Below are 18531 nucleotides of genomic sequence, written 5' to 3'. Positions count from 1 at the left end.
CCGGCCGTCCCAGAACTACAACTCCCGTCACGCCTCGCGATTGTGATCTGAGGCAAGCATTGGCCCCCCAGCGCGCAGTGCACGTCGGGTCCGCCCCGGTACTACAACTCCCATGATGCACCGCGATTATGACCTGGGGGCGGGAGTGGTGGCGCCCATTGAGCCTCAGAGCGCAGCGCGCGCCGGGATATGTAGTCTCTTCCGCCCTGGCGCTGTTGCCCGGGGCAACGGTCCCATCTGGCCAGAGAGGCCGGAAACCCGGCGGCGGCCTCTGCGGATGGACGTCGTGGGAGGAGGTTGGAAGGGTTGGCTGGGCTGCTCGAGGCTTGGCGCCCAGAATCGGGAGAGGAGTTGCGGGAGAAGGGGAGCGTCCTGCAGCTGGGCCGGGAGGGAGGCTGGAGGGCGGCGCGGCGCCTCGCGCCGGTTTCCCCTCGCGGCCCGCCTGGCAGCGTGGTCGGGGGTGGGAGCTCCGGGAGCTGGGCAAGAGCCCGATGGCCTGAGGGGCGCCGGGGTTTCCAAAGTTGTCTGTATTTATTTTTTGCAACTTTATTGAGGATTCGTTGGCGTACCGTGCAATTCACCCCGCTTAAGCATATAACTCAGGTACTCGTATTAAGTTTGCCGAGTGGTGCGGCCGCCGCCGCGAGCCGGCTGTTGGGCTTTCCCGCCGCCCCACGGGTGTCCCTCCTGGCCCTTTGCGGTGCCTGCTCGCTCCCACCCCGCGCGACCCCCGCGGTGCCCTGCGACCCTACAGATCTGCCTTCTCTGCTTGGGATCCTTGTGTGCGCTCTCTCTCTCTCTCTCTCTCTCTTTTCTTTTTTGCATCTCCTCCTCTCCCTTAGCATGATGTGTCGTCTGAGACGCACGGATGCTGGGGTGTGTGTGTGTGTGTGTGTGCGCGCGCGCGCGCGCATTTGTTCTCTTTTGTTGCTGGCTGGTGTTTCGTTGTATGGATGGACCTCAGCTCTCATCCGTTCACTATTAATGGACCTTTGCGCTGTTTCCACTTCTTGTCTTCTACCAGTGCTGTTAGGAATATTGGCGTACATCTCCATCATCTTGGGAACCGGCTGACAGTTTTCCAAATTGGCCTGCGTACCGTTTTCCAATCCCCCGTGACAGTGTATGAGCCAATTTCTTCACATCCTCGCCCACATTTGTTCTCTGTAGTTTGGATTATAGGCATTCCAGTGGCTGTGAAGGGAGACCTGGTGGTTTTCGATTTGCGTTTGCCCAGTGGCTAGTGACGTTGAATGTCTTTTGCATGTGTTTGTTGGCCATTCGAATGTTTGTTTGTTTTTTTCAGTATCCGTTCATATCATTTGCCCATTGGTTTATTATTTTTAATTGGGTGTTTTGAAAATGTATCTGTTTTAGTTGAGGTAAAATGGACCGAACGCAAAATTTGCCATTTTAACCATTATTGATTTATTTTTAAACCTAGGGGAACTTTCAGAAGAACTGGATGCGGGGGAAACCCGGCCTGGTGATCAGGCTTTCCCTCTGACCCACAGGATGGCGGGGACCAAGTCCTCTCCTGAGCCTCAGTTACAAAAATATTTATAAAGGTAGCTGTCGATGTGCCAGTGGTCTCCACTTCCCCTTTACTGGGTGGTTCCAGCTCAAAGCTCAGTTAATGCAGGTATTCTAAACGTTACTTTGTAAATCTTACTATTTATTCCATGCCCTACAATGAACATAGGAATTCTGTGAGCAAGCTGAAGCACAGAGTGGTCAAGTAACTTGCCCAGTATCACTCAGGCTAGGAATTCTGCGCTGTTTCTGTCGGGTATGGTTTTGTATTCACTGACCCCTGGGGCCAGGCCTGTGTTAAGCATTGTTAGTACCCTGGGCAGGCCTTAATACCCAAGTGATTAAGATGAGGATAAGCAGGCAAGCACACCACGCAGAGAAACAGAGTGAGAGAAAAATAATTCTCTCTTTTTTTTTTTTTTAAAGATTTTGTTTATTTATTCATGAGAGGCACAGAGAGAGAGAGGCAGAGACACAGGCAGAGGGAGAGGGAGAAGCAGGCTCCATGCAGGGAGCCCGACGTGGGACTCGATCCTGGGTCTCCAGGATCAGGCCCTGGGTGAAGGTGGCATTAAACCACTGAGCCACCCGGGCTGCCCAAAAGAATTCACTCTTATACAGAATCTTAGTGCTGGGTTAGATACTTTTCCTTGCACAAAACATTTGAGTTCAGCTTTGAAAGGTGCAGAAGACATAGGATTGCCAGATTTAACAAATAAAAATGTGGGACACCCAGTTGAGTTTGAATTTCTGATAAATAGCAAATAATTTTTTTAGTCTGAAAGTATTTGGAACAGACTAGTTTTTAGTTTAAAAATGCCTGGGCCAGGGATGCCTGGGTGGCTCAATCGATTAAGCATCCAACTCTTGATCGGCTTAGATCTCCGTCTCAGTTGTGAGTTCAGGCCCACATTGGGCTCTGCTGCTGGGCATGGAGCCTACTTAAAAAAAAATTGGGGTCATACTTATATTTTAAAACTTATTTACTATTTATCATAAATTCACATCACAGGACACCCAGGTGGCTCAGCGGTTGAGCGCCTGCCTTCGGCTCACAGTGTGATCCTGGAGTCCCCGGATTGAGTCCCACATCAGGCTCCCTGCATGGAGCCTGCTTCTCTCTCTGCCTGTGTCCCTGCCTCTCTCTCTGTGTGTGTCTCATGAATAAATAAATAAAATATTTTTTAAAAATAAAATAAAATAAAATAAATTCACATCGCTGGGGGTCCTGTATTTAATCTGGCAATCACAGTAAGCTTGTTTTCCAAGTGGACAGGGATGGGAAAAAATGGCTTTTTCAGGTCTCACAGTGAATTTAAAAAAAAATAAGTAAAATAATGCATGGCCTTGCTAAAACACTCAAATAGTACGGAAACAACCAATGGTTGTACATCTTGTCTTTTCTGCCTCACATGTTATTATGAAAACAGCTCTCCCTCGTTCTTTTTAATGGCTACATCGTATTCCGTCATGCATGCGCTCTTCTGGACTGCACCAGGTCTCTGTGGATGGGTTCAGATTTTTGATGAGTACAGACAATGCTGCCGTGACACTCCTTGAACACTCATCCCTGTGTGCATTTCCGAGTGTAACTGTAGGTAAATTCCCAGATGTGGAATTGCCAGGTCACAGGGTCTCTGCATCTCCCACTTTCATTGCAGCCACCGTGTTCCTTACGAAAGGGGTTGCAGCAAACGCACCCTCGCTCGTGCCAGATTTTTCCATCTGAAGATTTTAAACTTTTTGGAAACCTTTGTAAATCTCGTAGTGGGTTGTTTTTATTCTTTTAGGGGCTCATGGAAATTCAGAATATGATGAGAGCACTGACCCCTCTCCCCCAAAGAATATACACAAGCATGTGCACACAACATGCAGCTGGTATTTGGTGGTGAGGGGGTGGGGGTGCTGTGTCTCTAGCCCCCCCACCCTTCCAGAGCAGTGGTTTTCACAATTAAAGTGAAGTACGGTTTTCTGGGGGGGCTCCTTAAATATACAGATTGTATTCAAGCAGTTGTTTGTGAGAGAGCTGAGGACACTTGGATAAAGGAAGAGCCCTGATTTGGGGAGTGAGTCGGGAGCAGGACTCTTGGAGTGGTGATGGTGTAACTGGGCAGGCAGTAAAGCATGGTGGGGAAGGGGGCCTTTGGAATGACTTGAGCTTTGAATTTGGCTCTACTGCTCACTAGCCAGGTGACCTCGACTGGTGACCTTGACCGATGACCTAACCTTTCAGGGTTTTATTAACCTTTTATTTTATTTTATTTTTATTTATTTATTTTTTTTTCAATTATTAACCTTTTATTTAGGGACTATTTAACCTTTCATTTCCTTCACCTCCTCTGTTAAAGGGAGATAAGGTCACTGACTCAGGGTAGCATGAAACTTAAATGATATAATGCAGTTTGAGCAGAGTGTGGGCACACCACTGGAGCCTGAGAAGCACTGGCTCTTCTGTTTAATGTTTAACATGTCTCATCGAAGACCTGACATAGAGCCATAACTCAGTTGGTGGTACTAGGTGTTGACATTTTCTTTTTCTTTTTTAAAATTTTATTTATTCACTCATGAGAGACAGAGAGGGAGAGACAGATGCAGAGGGAGAAGCAGGCTCCCTGCAAAGACCCAGTGTGGGACTCCTTCCCAGGACCCTGGGATCGTGCCCTGAGCCAAAGACAGCCACTCAACCACTGAGCCACCCAGGTGCTCTTGGGTGTTGACATTTTCACTGTCATTGTGGGGCTTGAAGGGAAGGCTCTAGCCAGCCTGCAAAGAATTTGATCTCTCAAATGGGAGGCATTGAGAGATGTGAAGGCACAATATAAACGTCAGGTATTCTTTTTTTAAAAAAGATTTTATTTATTTATTTGAGAGAGATAGAGAGCACAAGTAGGGTGAGGAAGGGCAGAAAGAGAAACAGATTCCCTGCTGAGTAGGGAGTCCGATGTGGGGGCTCGATCCTGAGATTCCAGGACTGTGACCTGAGCCAAAGGCAGACAGACACTCAACCGACTGAGCCACACAGGTGCCTCAAACACCAGGTATTCTTACTCTATGTTTTCTCTCTTTACTCCCCAGAATGGCTTACATAAGAAGAGCCGGCCATCCCGTGCACAACATTTTTGGTGATTTTAGTGACATTTCCTTAGAAGATTCAAAAATGGAAGAAATCAGAAACTTGAAAATCAGTAGAAGTCTTACCAAAATAGCTCCTGGTCATAGCAGATTTCTAAAAGGAAACCAAACCATGGGTGTAGGACACTCACTCCTGAAAGACAAGGCTGTTGTCGAGGGTTGGCGCAGCCTGTCCTCGGGCAGACCCCCGATCACTGCCTCGAAGCTCAGGGCCAGCGCTGCACTCACGAAGCTGGCTCAAATAGAAACCAGGATCATGAATCGGAAGGCTCAGATGGATTTGTCTGACACGGAATCTGACCTGAAGACCTCTGAGGACAGTCTTCCAAGGAGTGCAGACATGGTCCTTCCCAGGAGTACAGCCAAACTTTCTCCACCCAGCCTGGATAAAACCTCCCAGAAACAAGCCCAGGAAATTCCTGTGGCTGAGAGCAGCACTCGGACTGGGAAGGGCAGTAGATTTCTAAAGAGGAGGGAACCACGCATTGAAAGTATCATCCCTGAGGCACATTTTGGAAAAGAGAGGAATTTCCAAACACCCGAAGAGAAAAAACCTACCAGAAAACTAGATTCTCCAGACAGCGATGAGGAGGAAATGAAAAAGTTGCTGGGAAGCTTGATAGAATCTTCTAGAGAAAAAGAAACATACATGAATCAGCGTTTCATCAGCCCCAAAGCCCATGAGAAAGAACAGACTAAAGTACTCTCGGTAAGGTTTGCATATGCACGTTTTCTTTTCTTTTTTTTTTTTCCTAAGATTTACTTATTTATTTGATAGGGGAGGGGCAGACAGAGAGGGAAAGAGAATCTTCAAGCAGACTCCCTCCTGAGTGTGGAGCCCGACACAGGGCTGGATCCCACGACCCACAGATCATGACGTGAGCCGAAACCAAGAGTCGGAGGCTTAACTAGCTAGGCCACCCAGGTTCCCCTGCATGTACTTTTTTATTTATTTTCTTAAGACTTTATGTATTTATTTTAGAGAAAAAGAGAGCATGAGCAAGGGGAGGAGAGGAGAGGGAGAGAGAGCGAATCTTAAGCAGGCTCCATGCCCAGTGCAGAGCCCGATGTGGGCCTCGATCTCCCGACCCTGAGATGACCTGAAATCAAGAGTCGGATGCCTAACCAACTGAGCCACCCAGGTGCCCCATGTGTACTTATATTTACAAAGCGTTGCCTCTGCTCTTTATGCCACGGCGCTAGAGACTCGACCGTGGCTGTCTTCTAAGAACTACTGAGGAGCGGTTGGGCTCCAGCCAATCATGGCTACCTGTTTTGGGGTCTGCTCTGTGGGTGACGGGATTTGGGACATATTAGGCAGTTTGCAATATCTGGAGGAAGTGTGTACACCTCGGGTCAGCACTTTGTGTGACTGCTCGCCAGTGGTGGTCCACACCTGCTTGTCGGTGGCACCACCGGGGAAACGTGCTGTAGCTGCACTTCCATTCCTTTACAGTTGAGATGAAATTCACAAAACGTAAAATTAACATTTTTTTTAAAGATATATTTTTATTTATTTATGATAGACAGAGAGAGAGAGAGGCAGAGACACAGGCAGAGGGAAAAGCAGGCTCCATGCACCGGGAGCCCGACGCAGGACTCGATCCCGGAACCCCAGGATCGCGCCCTGGGCCAAAGGCAGGCGCAAAACTGCTGAGCCACCCAGGGATCCCCAAAATTAACATTTTTAAGACGAACAGTTCAGCGCCATCTAGTTCATTCATGATGCTGTGCAACCACCACCCTCTGTCTGGTTCCAGAACATTTCCATCAGCCCCAAAGGTGACCTGTTAAATAATCACTCCTTGTTTTCCCCTCCCCCAGCCCCTGGCAACTTCTAATCGGCTTCATGTCTCTGTGGATTTGCCTGTTGGGGATGTTTCATGTACATGGAATCATCCAGTATGTGGCCTTCTGTGACTGGCTGCTTTTACTCAGCATAATGTTTTTTTTTATTTTTTTTTAAAGATTTTATTTATTTATTCATGAGAGACACAGAGAGAGAGAGGCAGAGACACAGGCAGAGGGAGAAGCAGGCCCCATGCAGGGAGCCCGACCTGAGACTCGATCCCGGGCCTCCAGGATCACACCCTGGACCGAAGGCAGGCGCTTAACCGCTGAGCCACCCAGGGATCACCAGCATAATGTTTTTGAGGTTCATCCACATTTTTGCATTTGTCAGGGCTTCATTCCTCTTTATGGCTGAGTAACACTCCATTGTGTGAATATACTACATCCTCTTCATCCACCATCCGTTGATGGGCACCTGGATCTTTTCTACCTTTTGGCTATTTGTGAATAGTGCTGTTATAGGGATCCCTGGGTGGCGCAGCGGTTTGGCGCCTGCCTTTGGCCCAGGGCGCGATCCTGGAGACCCGGGATCGAATCCCGCATCGGGCTCCCGGTGCATGGGGCCTGCTTCTCCCTCTGCCTGTGTCTCTGCCTCTCTCTCTTTCTGTGTGACTATCATAAATAAGTTTTAAAAAAATTAAAAAAAAATAGTGCTGTTGTGAACGCGTGTGTACACATATCTGAGTCCCTGTTTTCAGTTCTTTGGGCTCTCTCTATGAGTGGAATTACTGAGCCCTATAGGAATTCCACGTGTAACATAATGAGGCAACGCCACGCTGTTTTCCACAGCAGCTGCTCCATTTCGCGTTCCCACTGGCAGTGCACGAGAGTTCTCCTTTCCCTGCATCCTCACCAGCACTTGTGGTCAGAGCTAACACTGGTGACTTGAGGCATCTTTGTGGGTGTGAAGTGATGGGAAGGCTGCATTTTAAGGGGGAAAAAAATCCACACAGACATACTGATTCTGTTGAAGGTCCCAGCTGTCATGGATCATGTACTCGGGACTTCATTCATTCACTTATTTTACTTATTGTTTAAAAGATTTTATTTGTTTGAGAGAGGGAGAAAGAGAGCATGAGATGGGGGAGGGTCAGAGGGAGAAGCAGACTCTCCACTGAGCAGGGATCCCCGATGTGGGGCTCGATCCCAGGACCCTGAGATCATGACCTGAGTTGAAGGCCGTTGCTTAACCGACTCGGCCACCCCAGATGCCCCACAGGGCCCTTAATTTAGAAAAGGTGTAATTAAAAAAAAAATATTTGAAAGCCAAGTGATATTTCTGATTATTTGTGGAGTATTTCTGGTCTAAATGTTGTAGCTTGACTTCCAGAAATGAGGAAAGAAAGAGAACTATTTGATGGCTGCTCCTTGGCCTCATGCCTTGACCCAGCCACGTCGTTCAGTGATAAGGACTTCATTGTCGGGCAGCTCGGGTGGCTCAGCGGTTTAGCGCCGCCTTCGGCCCAGGGCCTGATCCTGGAGACCTGGGATCGAGTCCCACGTCGGGCTCCCTGCATGGAGCCTGCTTCTCCCTCTGCCTGTGTCTCTGCCTCTCTCTCTCTCTGTGTCTCTCATGAATCAATAAATAAAATCTTAAAAAAAAAATGGACTTCATTGTTACCTGTTTGGTAATTAATTTATTTATTTCCGCCAAAGTAGGATCAGATCCTAACTCAGCCAAGAATCCTTTCACTACCCAGTGAGGAACTTTCCAGCCCAAAGTCCTTTCGGATATCACGTCTGCCAGCCTCACAGTCCACAGACAGGACCCTTCGCAGCACGCGCTCAAGAGCTCGCTCCCCACGGACTCACACTTCAGAGGATACAGCCGCCCGCACAGCGTCGCTTCCCATCACTGGCACCTCTCCACAGTCAGCCTCAACGCGGCTTGGCAAGCTCTCCTCTCCCGGAAGGAGTGAGGCTGGGCCTCATGATGAGTCGCCCTCAGAAGCTGCCGATGACAGCCTGAACGGTAACCTGCAGCCCCATGCCACGCAGTCACCCTGGGCAGGAAGGGCAAGACCACCTGGAGGGGCTCTGGGAGGGAGGATCCCTGGGTATTGCCGTGAGGAGTGCATGGCTCACGCTACACCCTCTGCTTCCTGACCTTTCCTGGAGGAGGGGTCAAGTCAGAATTTTGTTCTGTCTTTAATGTCTTCATCCAGTGACCCTGACCAATTATAGAACGATAACCCGAAAACAAAGTCCTAGAGCCATGTACAGTAGAAGGGCAACTCAGTGTTCCTTTTGGTGAAAGACAAATTTGCCTCAATTTTTAAATTCAGAAAAGGAAGTAAATCTAACCAGTCACAACTAGACATTTTTATCATTTCAACATTATTCAACATTGTTTTTATCTTTTTAAAAATTTTGTTTATTTGAGAGAGAGAGAAAGGAGTGAACCCAAGCATGAACAGGGGGAGGGACAGAGGGAGCGTGAATCCCAAGCAGACACCCTGCTGAGCGCAGAGCCCAATGCGAGGCTCGATCCCACAACCCTGAGATCATGACCTGAGCTGAACCAAGAGTTGGACGCTCAATCAACTGTGCCACCCAGGCACACCAACATTATTTTTATCTTAATATTACACATATTTAGGGGTACCTGGGTGGCTCAGCAGTTGAGCATCTGCCTTTGGACCCAGGGTCCTGGGATCGAGTCCAGCATCAGACTCCCCAGAGGAGCCTGCTTCTCCCTCTGCTTTTGTCTCTGCCTCTCTCTCGTTGTCTCTCATGAATAAACAAGTCTTAAAAAAAAATTAAAACAGGAAAAAATGCCAACACTTCTGTCTTCTGTCTGGGCGCTTCATTATGAGATCCAAGTTAGACTGTGTCTTGACAGTCCACTGGGCGTTGGCACTCGCCTAGTATGTTGGCAGGAGGATGATGGCAAACAGGCCCGTGAGCACCCTGCCGCCCGCGTGCTGGGTGACCCGAACTCCGTGACTCAGTGGTAGGGGAGGAAAAATCGCTTTTTCCTTGTCTTTGCAACAAAAGATAGATTAACCGGAGAAAAGCATACAGATGTTAAATAAATATTAAATAAATATCCAATCTAAGTCTCACATGACATAGGAGCCTTCCTAAGGAAACGAAGACCCGAAGAATCAGTTGTATGTGAGCGCTTTTCTGCTAGGCTTGATGGGGAGTGGAAAGTCGTGGGAAAACGTGATTGCACAAAAGGGAAGGAGCTGAGGGTGGTCAATAGGCAAACCCAGTGAGGCCTGCTGGGATGCCTCCGGGCGTCTGTCCATCTTAGAAAGAGGAGGCTCCTCGCCTACATTAGAGGGAGGGCCCTTCTCACATGAGGGTCTTTGGAACTGCTTCGTGTGAGAAGGGCCGAGAATACTCACAGCACCTGCCGTTGCTCAGGTTCTTTCAGCCTGAGCTAATCAGTATGCCAAGGTGCCAGGTTTCGGGGTGGCGTGTCCTGAACACTGTCACAGACTCTTGTGGGTGTGCAGGCCCTGGTAGGGCAGCAGCAGATCTGCCGAGGTGTGTGTGTGGGGTGTTGCCAACAAAGGCGGCCCCTTCCAGGGGCCCTCGATGGGATCAGGGATCGCAGGGGGATGGGCTCTAGGCTGCCCATGTGAGAAGCCTCTGTGGGCCCCCTTAGTGGCTGCCATCTACTGGACGCCACATGGCACCTCGCTCACTGGGGCTCTGATCCTGGGGGCCAAGGGGCTGGTAAGTGGGTGTCCTTGTACCCCTGGTCCCACGTCACCTCGCTCAGCATGTGGATGGGAAGGTGGGCATAGGCTGGCACAGCAGGCCACAGACCCACCTTCCTGCCCTTCTGCCATTTGTCCCTACTGCCAGTCCCACTGCCTCTCTGTCCTCCCTGCCGGCCTGGAGAGGCCTCTCCTGGTGGCCAGCCCCTGCCCCCCCCCCCCATGTCCAGAGGTAGCCTCTGGGACGGGGAGGCACTTGGGAGTGGCAAACGCAATCTGAGTTTGGGCTCTTGCGAGAGGGGGACCTTCTGGGGTGGACGTCCTGGCCTCACGTCTTAACTGGTTGTGCAATCTTGGGCTCTCTGTGCCTCAGTTTCCTTGTCTGCGCAGTGGGGACCGAGCCATGCTAGTGAGCTAGTGCATATGAAGCACCTCGACTGGTCCTCCACAGGGTTGGCAGCGTGTAAGGGATGGCCGACGTGACGATAACATTGTTCCTCAGCCAGTGCCAGGCCTGTTCCCGAGTGCTCGAGTCCCAGATCACCCTAGTGCCTTTGCTCTGGGCCAGCTGGGACGCCTTTTGGTTCAGAGGCCTTTCCAGGGATGCATCTTTGGACCTGCCGGCCCTATGAACTGTGGTGACCGTGAGAGTCCGGGAGCTCAGGGGAGGGGTGAGCCCCCCGGACTGGGTGATGAGGGGGATTCATTCTAGGGATTAGGACGGGCAGGTGGCAGGGGGACCTCGCCCTCTCCCTCTAGCTCTGCTGACAGAGGGCCCTGCTCCCTCCTGTGCCCACCCCGCCCCCACCACCTGAGTGCGCTTCAGGGCCTGGGCTGCACCTGTTCATGTTGGTCCAGTGGTTCCTGCCTGCCTGCCTGGAGGCGCCGGTTCATCTGTTGGGTCCACAGAAATCAAGTCCCACGTCGGGCTCCCTGCATGGAGCCTGCCTCTCCCTCTGCCTGTGTCTCTGCCTGTCTCACTCTCTCTGTGTCTCGTGAATAAATAAATAAAATCTTTAAAAGAAAGAAAGAAAAAAAAAAAAAAAAGAAAGAAAGAAATCTGTGTGGAACACCAGAACTCTACAGGGGATTCTGGACTCCCAAGTCTCAGCACCCACGCGTTCAGGCGCTGGCACCTGGCCATTTGACGTGCCCGGTGCTGGTTCAGTTTAGCCTCCTGTGCTCTTGCCTTGCTTTCAGTGGGAACCTAGGACCCTTCGGGTCTAGCCTTGTGTCTGATGAGTTGTCCCCCCACTCCCACCCCCCCTACCGTGAGCACGCTTGTCACCACGCATCCTTCGCTGCATTGCCATCATTGACTCATCTGGCCCAGGGTCTGTTTTTATGAATAAAGTTTTATTGGAACACGGCCACATCCATTTGTTTACACACGGCCCATGGTGGCTCTGGCACCACAAGGACCAGGTTGAGTAACTGTGAGACGGTCGAGGATACAAAGTGGAAAACACTTAGACCAAGAGCGTGTAGATCCATGCGCTGGCTCATTAAGGACAGACCCGCACGCTTCCTGTGTTTCTGTCCTTCGCCTTCACCTGGTGCCTTGCACGTAATGGTAAACACGTTGGGGTAAATAAATGAGTAAACGTTGCCATGTTACGTTTTTGATTACAGATTTTAGAATCAATCTGTTGTCCCTTGATGACCTGGCTCCAGCTGTCAGCGAGAACTCAGACCTGGAACAGAGAGTGAGTACAGCCCGCTTCACCTCTCCCTGCAGGTTATGTGGAAAGGCTCGTGGCTGTTGTGCTTCATTCGGGCCCTCGGTCCTTAGCCCCCAGGGGACATGCGGTGTTTGGAGAACACACTTGGTTATCAAGACGGGGTGGAGGCTGCTCGTGGTATCTCATGGGTGGTGGCCGGGGATGCTGCTCAGTGGCCCACGATGCACAGGACGGCCCCACTGCAAAGAATGTTTGGGTTTTTTTTTTTTTTAAGATTTTATTTATTTATCCATGAGACAGAGAGAGAGACAGAGAGAGAGAGGCAGAGACACAGGCAGAGGGAGAAACAGGCTCCATGCAGGGAGCCCGATGTGGGACTCGATCCCGGGACCCCAGGATCACACCCTGGGCCGAAGGTAGGCGCTAAACCGCTGCACCACCCGGGCTGCCCGAATGTTTGGGTTTTAAATGCCAAGAGTGTCCCGGGTCGGGGACCCTGATGTAGGTGATAACAGGATAAAGCTACTCCGTGTAGCAGACCACTGAAGCAGCTCCCACTAAACCACCCTGTAGCGACACCCCATGACCTGTGCCCATCCCGGGGCCTGACTGTGATTCTTGTCGAGTTAGTAACCTCCTCCCTACTGAATGTGCGTTGTCATGATACGTGCTGACATTTTAGCAGACTCATCCACGGGCCACCAGCACGTGCTCACCCCATCAGTGTTAAAGTGCAGCAGCCTCGAGCTGAAGCATTTATGAGTTCTGCTCCCCACCCTGGGCCTGCCCAAAGCTGCTGAAGGACCAGTGTAGACCCTTACCTGCTGGGCCCCCTGGGTACCCTGTACCCCATTCCAGTGCAGGGGTATTTTGAGCATATTGATCACGTAAAGCCACTTTCCAGTTACCTCTCTCATTCTTCGTTTTAGAAAGAAGGCCAGCTGGAAAAGGCCTTCAGCCCACGCCCCCAGGCAGGGGGTCCCCCCACTGGCAGTGAGGTCTCAGAGTGCGTGACTGAGCCATCCGCCGCCTCCGCCAGGCCCGACGGTGCTCCTAGCCCGAGGCCGACGTCCCAAGAGCCCATGGCGAGCACAGTGAGCTCAGCTTACTCCGAAGATTTTGAAACATCCCCAGATCCAACGGCATCCGAGTCGAGGGCCCATCCTGAGGAGTCTCCCGACAGGATGCTGAACACTTCGTCAGAATTCTCTGCAAGCCTGCACACAGACCTTCCCCTGCCGACCGTCAAGCCTTGGAAAAAGCAGGTCAGGGACGTTACCAGAGTTGTGGTGAGAGAGATGGCCGTGCAGACCCTCGATCCTGCCTTCACCTACCAGTGGGCAGAGGGTGAGCATGCGGGCCCCAGGAGGGAGACACGGGCTCTAGGTGCGTGCCGCGGGCATCCTGGCAGCACGGTGAAGAGCTTCGGGTCGTCATCAGTACCCAGCTGGCGGGCCTCAGGGCCCCATTTCCTCTTCCAAGGATGAGGGGCAGCTGCCCTGGCGGTTTGCCGCTGCCCGCGGAGCTCTGAAACATCCTGAAAGGTTTCAGGATCAGTGACCCAGGAAGTGCTTCTCATGGTAGTGATCCTGTCCCCGGGGGACTTCAAGGTTGGTGCCAGTTGTAGATGTCGCTACCGGTGACAGTGGAGTGGGTAGAGGCCAGGGATGCTCCTCAGGGTCCTGCAGTGCCCAGAATGGCCTCACCAGACAGTGACCCAGCCCCAGACATTGGCACTGCCCAGGTGAGCCTGGGGACAGCACTGAGAGCAGAACCACCTTCTGGGACGGTGTGTCCTCAGGTGGCTTGGGAGTCCCTGCACGGGGGCTTCCAGGGCAGCTGGGTAGCCAGTCTAGCTGGTTGTCTGAACTCAGTGTGTTTGGTGGGTTCCCTCCCATGGTGCAGGCGACGTTTCTCTTCACACCCAGGCATGACTTCCAGACATTTCTCTTACCCCTAGCTTCAGTCTTGACCCATCTGAATGGAAAGGTCCCTTTCTTTTAAACATTCTTCACTCTCTTCTCATCTAGATGGACACCCACGGTGTCACCAGAGCTTTTTCCTGGACTGTGCAAGGGGGTGGAACTCTCACCTGTGTTCATTTTGATTTGGGGGGGCTTAGCCATAGATCAGCCTGGGCTGCACCCCAGTGAAGGGCATGCCCATTCTCTCGTTTCTCGGGGAGGAAAGTCAGATGCGCTGAGTCACATCGCTGGAAGGTGTTTAAGGGTACTGGAAGCCCGGTTCTGTGACTCAGAAACCTCTGTTTTGCTCTCCACAGCCTCCTGCTGCCTGACAGCATAGCGGTTGTCAAATGCAGACAAACGTGTGCATTTCTGTCTTATTTTGGAATTTATTTATTTATTTATTTTTAAAATTTTATTTATTTATTTATTCATGAGAGAGAGAGAGAGAGAGAGGCAGAGACACAGGCAGAGGGAGAAGCAGGGAGCCCGACGCGAGACTCGATCCCGGGACTCCAGGATCACACCCTGGGCCAAAGGCAGGCGCTAAACCGCTGAGCCACCCAGGGATCCCCATTATTTTGGAATTTACAGGGAGCTTTTGTAAAGTGCAGCTGATGCTGTTTTCCTAGACCAGGCCTGACATTGAGAGGAGAGGAAAACAGCCTAAATAAACGGGCTTATCAGAATCCGGGGAACAGTCTGAAGCCTGCATGTGACCCTGTGGAAGGAAGGCCAAGGGTGGGGAGAGCGTGATGTCTGGGTTACCTGCCAGTGTGACTGCAGTGACTGCTTGAGCCAGCTCAACTGACTTGTACCCAGAGAATCTACCAGAAAGATGGAGGCAGGCCTGGGGAAATTGTACAGAGGTAGAGGTTAACAGAGCAAGAAGGGTGGCTGTCCTGTCGGGAGGAGAAAAGATCAGACTTGTGTAGCCTGTTTCACATCCATCCGCTGATGAGTGGCGTCGCTCCGCCTCCTGCCCACTCATCCCCTCCCCTCTGTCCCTGGGACAGGGGCCGGCGTGGCGGCCATCGGGCCAGCCCTGGGAGGTGCCTACGTGGATCCTGTGCCCGTTGCCAGTCATGTCATCAGTGCGGACTCGATAGAAGGTAAGAGCCCAGCCCGGCGGGGCCTGGCGGCGAGGTGGAGGCAGCTTAGCTACAGATCCGCGCTCACTGTGGGAGGGGCGGGCCCCACATTAGTGCTGGATTCCGGGAATCTGTTGGTGACATTGTTGCAGTCATGGGCAACTGCCATGGTTCCTGGGATCCTAGAACCTTCAGTCTGTGTTGCCAAAGGACACCCGTGTCAGATAACACAGGGAAGTTACGGGCAGCACCCCTCTGCCCCTCTGCCCCTCTGCCCCTCCACGCCAACGGGGCTGTTGCTGTGGGTTCCCCTCTGAGCCGTTGTGTCCAGAATACATGTAGTTTTTCCTCAGCCGGTACTGAGTGGCGGCCACAGGCCTTGGCACCTTGGCGAGTGCGGGGAGTGGCCGGGTCCCAGGCGGCCTGGCCTGCGGTGGAGGAGGCCCCAGTAGCCACCATCAGGAGCCCAGGCTGCATATGGGGCCACTGGCGGCTTGAGGGACACAAACTAGAGTCCGCCCAGTACCGGTTATGTTTTTGCCCTCTTCAGTTTTTTTAAAGATGAAGCTACTAAAACAGCGGTACAACAACGGGAATGTTGCTGTCCCTGCAAACAACTCTCCCGTTTAGCTTACTGTTACCCCAGGGAGTGGCCCGGGGTGTTAGGAGGCCTCCCAGTGACCTTTCCAACGTGGGCGCACAACTTCCGGTTTCCGATGAATTTTGATTTAATTAAAACTCTTATTTTTAATTGTATTTTCACTTTTAATTACTTTAGTTTTGTGTTTCCAAACACATAACATTTACCCCCTTAGCCATTTTTAAGTGCCGGGTGAGCGGCACCGAGAAGGTCCCCATGGTGCGCGTGCGGCACTCGTGGTGCCACTTTACTGGGCTTGTTCCTGCGGGTTGGACGTTTGGTTAAGACTTTGGTTAAGACCCGCGGGCCTGCCTGGCCGCTGGCCTCCCACGTGTGCAGCTCTTGAGAGTCCCTCGCAAGCCATCGGCAGGGACAGCTGGGCGCTCTGGTCCCTCTGGTGGCCGCATGGGGGCGCTGCTGAGCACGCGGGCCCAAAGCGGCTGACCTCCCCCTGCCCTGGGGGTCACGGGGAAGGGGGTGCGCCAGAGGAGTGACCAGAGCCGGTGCAGCCCTGACAGCTTACAGCCCGGCCGTGTTGGCGCTCCACGACATGCTGAAGCAGCAGCTGAGCCTGACGCAGCAGTTCCTGGAGGCCAGCCGCCACCTGCACGGCTCCCTCGTGCGGTCCCTGGATCAGGACTCGTTCCACTACCACACCCTGGAGGAAACCAAGCAGGTGACTGTGGCGCACACCCCTTCCCGGGGGGAGGGCGGGAGCCTCTGTGCCAAGGAGGGGGCCTCGGGGCCACTGTACACCCAAGTCACCTGCGGTCCCCCCAAAGGAGCCCTGTCCTCGGAGCGGAGGCAGACCCTTCCCAAGCTCTGCCCGCGGGCTTCCTCCTCAGTCAGCTGAAACGCAGAGAATGGCACACTCACTTCTTTCTCCCCAAATCTAATTTTTGTCTGATTATTGTTATTTTTTTAAAGATTTTATTTATTCATTCATAGAGACACACAGAGAGAGAGAGGCAGAGACAGGCAGAGGGAGAAGCAGGCTCCATTCACGGAGCCTGACGCGGGACTCGATCCAGGGTCTCCAGGATCACGCCCTGGGCTGCAGGCGGCGCTAAACCGCTGAGCCACCCGGGCTGCCCTTTTTGTCTGATTATAAACAATCCGTTCTTTTCATAAAAATGTTGTTAGAGATAGGGGATTTATAAAGCCCCCCATGACGTCAGAGGTGATTGTTACCACCTTGAGGTTCTTTAGGTCTTCCCCGTGTAAAACATGAACTACATTGTATATAAAATGTACAACATTGCATGTTACTCTATATTCTAAAATATACATTACAGGGACGCCTGGTGGCTCAGCAGTTGAGCATCTGCCTTTGGCTCAGGGCGTGATCCCGGGGTCCAAGATCGAGTCCCACATCAGGCTTCCTTTCCTGCTCTTAAAAAAAATAAAGAGAACATTATACCTATTGGGTTGTAATATATGTTTTATTTTTTTACTTTTCATTTTTAAAAAAGATTTATTCATGAGAGGCACGCAGAGAAAGGCAGAGACATAGGCAGAGGGAGAAGCAGGGTCCCCCACAGGAAGCCCAATGTGGGGTTCGATCCCAGGACCCTAGGATCACGCCCTGAGCCAAAGGCTGACGCTCAACCGCTGAGCACCCAGACGTCCCAAATGTTTTTAGTATTGTTTCTTTCTTTACAGAGATGGCATCATGCTAGATGAGCTGCTCTGCATGGTGCTTTCTGTCCTCGTACCTATAAATACTTCAGTATATGGTTCTCAAAACAAAGGACTTTTGAAAAATATGGTCACGATACCATTATAGTACCAAAGCCCAATGGGATTAATATCCAGTTTTAGATTTTCCCTTGTCTTATGAAAGTTGCATTTTGTTGCTTTTTCATCAGAACCCAAGATTCACACACCAAGATCATCTAGGGTCTTTTTAGACTCCTGCTCAGAGCTGTGGCCCTCGGCTCTGGGCAGCGTCAGAGCCGGGGCGCCTTTGGGCACCCAGGACCCACCGTGAGAGCCGGTGCCCTGCAGATTCCCCTGCTCCCGCCCCCCCCCCCCCCATGCTTCCTTGCACTTTATTTGTTCAAGGAAGCAGGTGGTTTGTTCGGCGATATCCCCCATTCTGGACTGTCCATGCACCCCTGCAGCCCCTGCAGAATCCTTTTACTTGGGTTGATGGGCTACAGCTGGAGGGCTGGAGCTGCCACCTGCCTGCAGCCCGCCATGGCTCGGCACAGCCTGCTCTGGGCCCTCGTGCTGGGGTGCTGGGAGTGGCACCCAGGCTCCACGCTCTGAGGGAACCCGTAGCCCCACTCCCAGCCACCGTCCTTCCTCCCTTTCAGGCCCAGTCAGGGCTCGCCCCTCGCAGGCTGCCTGCCTGGAGCCCGTCTGGGTTCATTGCATTTCCACAGCACTGTCACGCCATTTTATTTTCTGTCCGCCTGTCCGGGACCAGTGGGGACAGGCGCTGCCTCTAACACCCATGGCCTCGGTAGACCGAGGCAGCAGGGTGACATGTCTGTCCTGTGCCCCACAGTACCTCAGGCGGCATAGGCCTGCCCCGCTGTCCATGGAGGACGCCCTGGAGGAGGTGAAGAAGGAGCTGAGTACCACGAGGTGAGGCAGGATTTGTGGGTTTGAGCTAACACGCTGGCCAGGCACACCGGCTCTGACACGTGTTGTTTCCCAGGTGATGGTGGCAGGAGCAGGCGGCACCAAGACTCCCCTGAGTGGCATCCCGGGTCCAGCCTTTCGGAGCGGAGTGGTTCTCCCCCAGCCCCCACCTCCTTGCTGTGCCCGGTGCCCCGCCCGAGGGGACACACAAGCCAGCGGAAACGGAACCCTGGGTGGCGCTGTCACCAGCCACAGCAGGATGTAGGACGGCTGTCTGTGGAGCCCCGCGCAGCAGCCGTGGGGGCCAGGTGCTGGCTTCCTGATGAGCTGAGGCAGACGGGAGGGTGAGAAGCCCCATCTGCTCCGCGGAGCCAGCGC

The 18531-nt window shown here is 52.4% G+C and overlaps 1 protein-coding gene across 5 annotated transcripts; it reads left to right on the top strand.

Moving 5' to 3' along the window:
• The first annotated feature begins 233 nt into the window (after positions 1-233).
• On the top strand, positions 234-18497 carry CUNH19orf44 (chromosome unknown C19orf44 homolog). 5 transcript variants are annotated; one of them, XM_055342899.1, is made up of 10 exons: positions 234-296; positions 1445-1642; positions 4609-5374; positions 8176-8488; positions 11820-11893; positions 12799-13216; positions 14850-14945; positions 16074-16240; positions 18077-18156; positions 18230-18497. In XM_055342899.1, the coding sequence occupies exons 3-10, from the start codon at positions 4610-4612 to the stop codon at positions 18231-18233; spliced, it is 1917 nt and encodes a 638-aa protein (XP_055198874.1). In that variant the 5' UTR covers positions 234-296; positions 1445-1642; position 4609; the 3' UTR covers positions 18234-18497. The 5 variants fall into 5 exon arrangements, with proteins under 5 accessions (XP_055198874.1, XP_055198872.1, XP_055198873.1 ...); XM_055342897.1 differs by lacking the exon at positions 234-296 and adding an exon at positions 306-603; XM_055342898.1 differs by lacking the exon at positions 234-296 and adding an exon at positions 306-603 and having other exon boundaries at positions 1025-1642.
• The last annotated feature ends 34 nt before the right edge of the window (positions 18498-18531 follow it).

This window comes from Nyctereutes procyonoides, unplaced genomic scaffold (assembly GCF_905146905.1).
Source record: "Nyctereutes procyonoides isolate TBG_1078 unplaced genomic scaffold, NYPRO_anot_genome, whole genome shotgun sequence".
NCBI classification, from domain to species: domain Eukaryota; kingdom Metazoa; phylum Chordata; class Mammalia; order Carnivora; family Canidae; genus Nyctereutes; species Nyctereutes procyonoides.
Note: the sequence above shows the minus strand (reverse complement) of the source record. Positions and strands in the feature narration are given on the sequence as shown.